The 9,338-nt window shown below is 32.1% G+C and overlaps 1 protein-coding gene across 1 annotated transcript; it reads right to left on the bottom strand.

Annotated features, from left to right (window-relative positions):
* Positions 1–3,654: 3,654 nt before the first annotated feature.
* On the bottom strand, positions 3,655–8,425 carry LOC112771463 (aspartic proteinase NANA, chloroplast). The gene is made up of 2 exons (XM_025816223.3): positions 6,374–8,425; positions 3,655–4,734 (listed from the first exon to the last, which is right to left on the bottom strand). The coding sequence occupies exons 1-2, from the start codon at positions 7,138–7,140 to the stop codon at positions 3,918–3,920; spliced, it is 1,584 nt and encodes a 527-aa protein (XP_025672008.2). The 5' UTR covers positions 7,141–8,425; the 3' UTR covers positions 3,655–3,917.
* Between the last annotated feature and the right edge of the window lie 913 nt (positions 8,426–9,338).

Below are 9,338 nucleotides of genomic sequence, written 5' to 3'. Positions count from 1 at the left end.
ATTTCCTTGATCTTTCAAGGCACTTCTCTTTTTTTTTTTAACTGCTTCAAGGAATTGACTTTTTGAAATCTCATAATACTTCTTCAAATTTCTGTTTTTGAAGGTTCTTCTTCTATTTTCTCAAGATTCAAATATTTCAAATTCATCAAATATAACCACCTCTTTTAAGCACCACTACTTTTGTTTGAATTTATTATTTCAGCCTTTTGATTAAGATATCCTCTATACAAAGTAGTTACTGGAGGAACAAGCATTCAAAATTCATGTCCTAAACTCTACCTGAAGTATTACACCCGAAGGTCCTAACCACTTAATCAGTCGATACTTATAGCATGGACACCTAGGTATCCATTGAGACCTAAACGGTTCTATGTTGAAGACATATGCAACAAACTCGTCAACTCCCTCAAAGAATTCAAGCTTTAACCCCCTCGTCCACTGTTATCGCTATCATACATCTACAAATGATGACTTGGAATCATTTTACAACAAATAACCTAGAATTCAACCAAAAACTCAACTTATTAAAATTTTTAGAAATTTCAGCAGAGTTACTTTTATAGTTAGAATCTTTCACCAAATTCAATTATCATTTTCTCACAAATTAAACATGTTTTTAAACAATTTTAACGAAAATCGGCAGAGCTTCTCCTAAATTCAGAGACATCCACCAAAAAAATATATTAATTTTCACAGAAGAAACATTTGCATTTATAAATTAGACAAACACGCATTCAGTAAAATATCAAATCCTAGCCGTTCTAGTGCGCAACCCCTTATTACTCCGCAATTTTTTAGCAAATAAGGATTTCGAGAAGGCGCCACTATACAACCTTCTCCTACTTCCATTCTAAAACTCTATCCTAGAAAAAGTAGGTCCAATATAAAATATAAACAACATAGCATGTTTAGAGATAGAAAATCAACCTGAGTATTTTGAACGAACAACCCAAGTATATATCAGCACGAACAACCCACGATTAAAGTTACACGACTTTAAAAAAAATTCTAAAATAGAAGTGAGTTTAGTGAAATATAAAAATTAATAATCAAAACTTAAAAATCTAACCTGAAAAGTTAATAAATAAAGTTAGTGAAATATAAAAAATTAATAACTTTAAAAGTCTATTTAATTTCATCAAATTTAAAGATGAATTTCTATATTTAAAAATTTATAATTGATCTTATATTTTAAACTAAAAACTAATTAAAAATATTCTATTATGTTATGATAGAGTATTACAAATAATATTATTCTTTTTTTTTTCTATTCACGTTATTCAACTAAAATATATTAAAACTTCTAACACTGTGAAATTTCTTGCTCTTTTGTAAAAGAAAAAATAACACGAAAAATATTAACTACTTATAATTTAATAAAAATATCTTAAATACAAATTTTCTAACACATACATAACAAATTAAAAGTAGATAAATTAATATTTAAGGTTTAACTACTCTAAACTAATTAGTGAATGACTTAGCTGGAGACAATGGTGGCGCGAAAGACTTTTTTGGCGGGGTGGTAACATTATGTACAGCGCAGTGGTGGCGGCAGTGACCAATCTGCATGGGTGTATTTAGTGTTTCAGTTGAAAAAATTGTAAATATAAAATAGGATAGAATAAAAAGAGGCATGAGGACAACCTACCTAGACGGAAGAATGGGACAACTCCGACAACAATAGCAATGGCAGTGACGAAATCGGCAACAAAACAACAAACTACACGTGCAAAGAGTATCTGCCCAGTCCACGCAGTCTTTAGAGGCTGTTGGTGGTGGTCGGTGCTGGTAGAGGGGGCTACCGAAGGTGGTTTAGGGGAGAGAGATATAGAGAGGGATTCATAATAGGAGGTTTAGAGAGAGAGTGAATTTCGAAATGAGGAGGAGGATTGTGTGAGGGCGGTAACACATTGCAGGCCACCAAAATGCTGTGTTATTTCCACTAATTGAGTGTACCGTCAAATTTATCTACTGATAAATTCGATACTATATTTTCGCACATTTTTCATTTTCCTTCCAACATTTACGATCAAATTTATCATCGGAAACGCAAATTCACCGTTAATTATTTAAACTGACAAATTTATTGATGTATCTGCCGGTAAATTTACTGGTGAATCTGAAGCTAACTTCTGACGAAAAAATCTGACGATATACAGCATTTTTTCTAGTAATAAATTAAGAATCAATTCATGGAAAGGGACGTGCAACATCACATTAGTTAGCGGAAAAGAATAATGCAAATTTTCCATTACAAGTTTGTTAAGACCGTTAGAGTGGTTAGTTAACAAGTGTGTATATATATATATATATACTCTCTTCTCTGTTGTTACTGTTACCTGCCTTCTCCATAGCTTATTACACTCTACATACCTTATAGTGATGAAAATTGAAAGAAGAACAGGTTGGAAAGGTAACTTTTCAAGGCAATGATTTAATGGTTAAATTAATGACACACATAAGGTTTGCGAGATAAGGAGTCCAACATGTTTGTTGACAAAACATATGCTTTTATATATAAGTTTTCGTTTATACTCTTTGTCATCATGTAATGACGAAGACAACTGAAAAAAGGAAGAAAGGCGTATACTCTTTGTCATTGACATAATACCATTATATGTGATGCAGACACATTAGTTACATTTAATCGTTTGCTATTTGATCGTGACATCTCCATCTCCATCATTTTAGAGCTATGATCAATGCTTTCTAGCCACGATGCATGCACATGCACACTTTTTATTAGAAATAGTACATTATTGTTGATTATATTTTCATATCAATTTTACGTAGGACACATAATTACGTATGTACCACACCATTTATTTTGTATGCTTTTTTTTTATCTTATTTATAGACTTATATATATGTAACTGTTGAAAATAATGATATTCTACAAAGAAAAAATATAGGTAATGTGAATAATGGATATATCGGATGTTTACTTCACTAGGTGTGCGGATGGTTATTCTAATATTAAGATTTAGGTGGATAATTTGGAGTGCAGTGTGTTTTACTTGAATTGGACCAATTTTAAAATCCGTTGTTCATGTTGTTCAAAAAAATTATTGGTTAACCCTTCTACAAAATGTTAGAATTTTATCGAAAGATTTTTTATTAGTTTAAAACAATCAATACGTAGAATGCTGTGATTGAGTGATAAATGGTGTTTCCCTTCCCATGCCTTTGAATCTACAAGTGTCAGTAATAATCTCATAAATCTAATAGAAATTCTTTTCCAGAAAAAATGATACCTTTTTCTTGTTCTCACTACTAGCTGATTTTAAATGTGTGATCAAAGAATAATATTTTTTGAATATTTTTGTTAAATTAATAAAATAAAATAAAAAATATTTTAAAAATATTTCTAATATTATATCTTTGTCATTTTTTGAAATCTCCTGATTTAAAATCGTGATTTATCGTATATCCCTCTATTCTGTTTATGCAGTAGATAAAAGAAACCAAAAAATAGACTTTTGAAATGAAATTTTATTAGAACCGTCCAAAATCATCTTTGGAAACCATATCTGATATCTCATCCCTAATTTGATTAAATAGGTGCGAATGATTTAAATATAATCCATGAATTGATTCCGCTGGGAAGGAATGAAGAGAATAATAAGAAGGCAAGGAGATAAGTCTGGACTCTGGATGCAATATGTGATCTTGCCACGTGTCATAGACAACTCAAGAACTTCAATTAAATGTATGATACACATGTTTACAAGTAATAATTTACCTCAAAACAAACACCAAATGTGCATTGTTTCTTCTATCTCCACAAGGAAACGAGGGAGCCAAAATCAATTAAAAAGAAAAACTTACACAAAAATGAAATTAACCACTTTAGGCGAAGTAAATATGACTAATCAAAATAATAGTAAAAGTCCGATTCACTTAAATAAAATTAACTAGTTGCAAGAAGAAGGAGCAAATCCTACCGTGTTAAGAGACAAGTCAAATTCCCAGAGATGGTTTTGTTGCATGATATTCCCAATAACATTAGCACCAGGACCCGTTGTTTCAACAATCCCTAAGCACTTAACTTGTGGAGCAGCATCAATGATGTAACTCTTCAATGGTGGCTCAAAGGTGACACCCCCTGAAAAATGGAACACCAACCTTGGCACCACACTCTCATCATAACCTTGAGAAGTATCAAAGCACAAGTCCAATGGCCCAAAATCCCCATCAGCCAATTTAACATTGGCCAAGGATTTGTTGAGTGCCTCAAAAACAGGACCATATGCTTGGTCAACTAATGTGGTCAACGTTGTACCTGAGTCAACTATGGCTCCTCCTTGTGAATTGAAATCCCAAACCTGAGGTGGGATTTTCAGCATTTGGTCCCCAATTGAGATTCCAATGACATTAACACCATACAATGGAGGAATCAAGAAGAGTTCTGTTCTCTTGATTTCGCTTAGTGTAGTGACATTGTGGTTACCAAAGAATAGGTGACTTGAGACATCTCTGTGGCTCAAATGGTCAACTAGGCAATATGAGAATTTGCCACCATATTGTAGTGTTGCTTTGTCAACAAATGATTCTTTAGAATAGCCTAGTCCTAATATTCCACTTGTGTCTTCATTGAAGGTTACACCATTCAGCATGGAGTTTGTGCATCCAATTGTCAGGTTTTCCAATTTCCCTTGCTTTCCACTTGTGAGGTCTACTGTGATCGTGTCCGTTCCGAAGAAACCCTTAGCAGATGAACCATCAACGTAGCTGTCAAGGATTGCACATGTTATTTTTGTCTTTTTTATTTTGTTAGTCAAAACTACATGATATAGTTGATTTAAGGGTCAAAATATCTATAGCTATGACCAATTTCACATATCTATTCCGGATTGTAACTTCTGACACAGTTAGTCACGTAGGACTTGAACTAAGATTTGGATTAAGCAACATAGCCTTTAATATCATGACATGATATGAGAGTTCCTATGACTTAAACATCTAGAGTTAAATCTTTATTGATCCAAAAAAAAATAATAATAATTTCAGCATAAAATGAATAAAAAAAAGGGAAAGCTTATGCATCACACAAACCCAAAAAATCCTATCGTATAAGAAGATGTATTAAAAATATAACTATTCATGTGTATCATGACACTTACTAGCTGAGCTAGATACTAGTTGCATTCTGTTTTTTAATTTCTGGGGTGAACTAGGTTAAGCAAATGACCAATTTAAATAATCTTTGTTCCAACATGGCGTTGGATGCACAAAAATGTTGGTCATGTGATACTCACCTACTAACATTAACTCTCATTTATAACCAATGGTTGAAAGCTGGAAAGAATGGTTGCTGGGTCACCAGCAGGATCAGAACAACTTTTTGGTGCTTGTGTGTGTGTGTGGGCAGGGGTAACTTTTTTGTTAATTAGACCCCACAAGGCATTTTTTCCTTCAATGACAAGCACACATTAGATCTTTGATTATGATATTGATGGCCATATACACCATAAGCAGGCTTATTATAAATACACTCACTCCTTTCTGAGCTTTAAATGCATTGACAGGATAAGAAAAAGTGACTGTTTCTTCATGTATCTTCAAGGGTGAAATCAAATAGCCTTTATTGCTTTTAATAAGTTGTGAATGTTAAATTTAATTGGATTGTGTTTTACAAAGTGAGAATTTAATAGATACCTGTTTAAACTAGTCATTAACCTCTCTTCAATCTAAGTTAGCTATAAACCAACCAAACTAAATGTGATGTGAAAAAAAAAATCTAGAACAAAATTCAATCCACCCTCTCTTATAAAAAGGGACATCTTCCAAATAGTAGTATTTTAGGCTAGCTTTTAAAATTGGAACTTGACTACTTATTATTGTTCTCAGAAAGAAAGGACATAGCTCCTTCCAAACCGTCTTAGTTGGCCAAACACGTTGCCCACAAAAAAAATTTATAAACTAAATTTGAGGTTGAAAAAGATATAGCCATTAATTTCTCCCATCTCTCTCTCTCTCTCTGTGTATATATATATATATATATATATATATATATATATGCTCTGTTTTTTTTTTTTTCACCCAATTCATTGCCGGAACAAAGAAATTTAAAAGGGAAAAAAAAGTGGAACAGACTTAATTAGCTTTGCTTCAATTATAATGCTTCTTGCAAAATGCAAACTCACTCTCTTATCTGAAAGGAGAAAAAAAAAAACACCCACTCCGCATGTATAATACTGCCAATGCTCCCTTCTTTCACAACAACCCATTAATTCAATTTGGCTAAAAATTAAATGAAACCAAAATTTTAAAAATTAAAACACAAGAAACAAGACAAAAGACAAAGAACATAAACAAGCAAAATAAAAAAAGAAAAAAAATTAAAGAAGAACAGAACTTAGTTACCAACCTGATATCATATAGGCATGGATCAGAAGGCCTAGGACAGTAAGTTAGAGAAAACAAATCGCTGAGATCAAATTTGCACTTGAGGGATGAACATGTAACTGTCTCAAAAGATTTCGAATGCTGCGGACAAAATACACCATCTACACATTGTTTATTATTAGTATTCTTGGGCCTTCTTATTCTTCTCCTCCTTCTTTTTGTTCTCCTTGATGACCTCGTCCTCGACCTCGGCCTTGTTCGACGGTGACGCTTCTTATGCGCACCAAGAACGCTAGGTGGCTTCTTATCCAAGCAGTTAAACCATGTTAACTCGTTTCCGGTGTCAGCAACCACCCAGAACTTCTGGCCGGGGGTGCCGACTTCGACCTGGACGAAGTACTCGCCTAGGCCATTGTCTCTGCCCGACTGCATTGGCATTTCGAACGTTTCATAGTTCTGTCTTCTGTTATTCAAGTTTTGTTTCTTCTTGTTGGTGGATATGCTCCATCTTTCGTTCATCCTCTGGCGCCTTACGGTGTCTCGCTGGATGAATCCTTTTATGGATTCCAGCTGATCCAAGGCGCCATTGTTGTCGCTGTTTCTGTTTCGGAAGAAGCGGGAATCGTGCCTGTGCACGAGTTCTATTCTCATCATCTTACCATCATCGATGTTATTTTGTTGGTAACCGCCACCATGAGCAATGTTGAAGGAGGTTATTGTTATTATTATGATGATGATGAGGATTGCGGCGGTTCCACTTCTCCATTGCATCCTCATCCTCATCTGCATATATGTATGTATGTATAGGTATAAAGAAATTTGTACAAAATGTGTTGAAGTGAAAATAGGTTTAGGGGAAATAATAGAGGGGGTTTTGGTGATGGTTTGATTGAGAGAGAGAGTAATGATGAGGAGCTAGAAGAATATTGAAGAGGGTGCTTGAGCTGGTTTTGTTGAAGATGGGTCCATTTTGGTAGGAAAAAAAAGGAAAGAGAGGGAAGAGAATGGAGAAAGGAAAAGATACAGAAGCAGTAAGAGAAGAAGATATTGAGAGGTACAGATACAAAAAGGGCAGGGCCCTTCTTTTGTTTTCGCCTTTCAGAGTTAGGACTTCGGATTCTTCCTCTTTCCTCTATATATATATATACAACTTTTAACAAAAATTAACATTTTTTTTATTCATATCCGTTTAAATTTATGTGGCATTATACCAAAAGTTAAAACGTATGCTTATATTTTTTTTATTATCAATAAACATAATAAAATAGATAAATAAACATGGATTATCAAAAAAAATTGTTAAATATGTTATTTTCTGTGTTTCTGTTAAAATCAAATGTGACAAAAATGTAAGTTGCAAAAACCGCATCCATTAATAAACCGGTAAAATTACTGATTTAATAATGTATTGATTTGACTGAAATTCAACAAAATTTAAAAATTTAATTAAATATTAAATAAAATTATTAAAAAATTTATATATAATTTTAAATATATAAATTTAATAAATCATTTTTTTTTTACTTTTCTTCTTTTGTATTTGTTAAAATATTTTCAACTCATTTAATATTTATTTTGTAATTAAAAGAGAGACAAGCAATATTTAACATTACGCCATTCAATTTTGCTAGTCTATCATTATTGGTTTTCTTAGTATTTCTCTACTTTATATAAACATAAAGAGAGATAAGAAACATAGAGAAAATAAAGAAGCATATAAATGGTTTGGTTTGGGATCGGAGTTAATTAGTGGTGCTTACGAATTTGATTTTGGTGGTGCCATCAAATAATTGTGGAAGCGGCGTTTCAGTGCGGTGGACGAGAAGCTTCAAGAGTTCGACGACATTTTTAGGATTGCAGGGCTGCGGTGGAGACGCGACACCAGAAAATACAGAGAGAGAGAGAGTTCGACAATGACAACGAAGCGGGGTTGCGGAGGCTGCGGTAGCTGCATGGCTGTGGTGGATCCTGTGGGGGCTGCGGTAGTTGTGGGTTATTTGCTCTTTCAATTTCAAACTTTCACTTCAGTTTTAGAGAGGAGAGGAATAGGAATGAGAGTGTGGGATTGGGTTGCGTTGGAATTTAGGATTTTCTTTTTTTTTTAAGGTGAGAACGGAGTCATTTTGGGCCAATGACTAATAGCTTAAATGGCATAGTCTCTCCATACTCAATTAAGAAGTTACGGGGTTCGAGTTTCCTATCTTTGGTAAAAAAAAAAAACGGAGTCATTTTGGAGAAGTTTATGAAATCAAAAATCTTTTAAAAAGATCAACCGATTTTATTGGTTTATTGGTTAATTATCGGTTTGTAACTATATTTTTGTCAAATAGTTTATGAGACTAACCGAATTAATTTGGTGATCGATTCTAATTAATCCAGTTGAATTGATCAATTTGATTGGATTTTTAGAATTATACAAAAATAAGCTTATTTATGAAAATATGTTTAATAAAAAAAAGGATAAACTATAAAAATGATACCCAAAATTTATATTGCTAACAAAGATAATCTTTGAATAATTTAAAAACGTAATAATTAATAAATATTATATTTTTTATAAGTGACAGAAAAAAATTTTATATTTAACAAACAACTTATACATTTGATATGAATTTGTGATAATATTTAAATAACTATTTAACAAAAAATCAAAGCAAAATTCGATCTTTAGAACTTTTTTATTTTTAGACAAATTTAGTCATCTGCAACAAATTTTTTTAAAAGATTTGTTTAGGATAAAATTACCAAAATTTAAAAATAAAATATTTATTTTTCTAATAATCATTGAAAGAAATCACAACAAAATTTAATTTTTAAATTTATTTTTAAGATATATATTTAATATTTAGTTAATTTTTGTTACTTTTTAAAATTTTTTAAAAACTTATTTGCCTTTGTATCTTTTAAAATTATTTTTATTAAGGATATAAATGTTCAAATATTATTTTAATAATTTATCATGAAATAAACCATTTTTTTAAAAAAGC

Source organism: Arachis hypogaea, chromosome 18, assembly GCF_003086295.3.
Source record: "Arachis hypogaea cultivar Tifrunner chromosome 18, arahy.Tifrunner.gnm2.J5K5, whole genome shotgun sequence".
In the NCBI taxonomy this organism is placed as follows: Eukaryota; Viridiplantae; Streptophyta; class Magnoliopsida; order Fabales; family Fabaceae; genus Arachis; species Arachis hypogaea.
This window is presented reverse-complemented; position numbering and strand designations above follow the sequence as displayed.

Coding starts and splice junctions, on each gene's coding strand:
- LOC112771463 (XM_025816223.3), bottom strand. CDS start 7,140: ATGCAGATGAGGATGAGGATGCAATGGAGAAGTGGAACCGCCGCAATC. Junction 4,735..6,373: donor CCATGCCTATATGATATCAG/GTTGGTAACTAA, acceptor AATCCTTGACAG/CTACGTTGATGGTTCATCTG.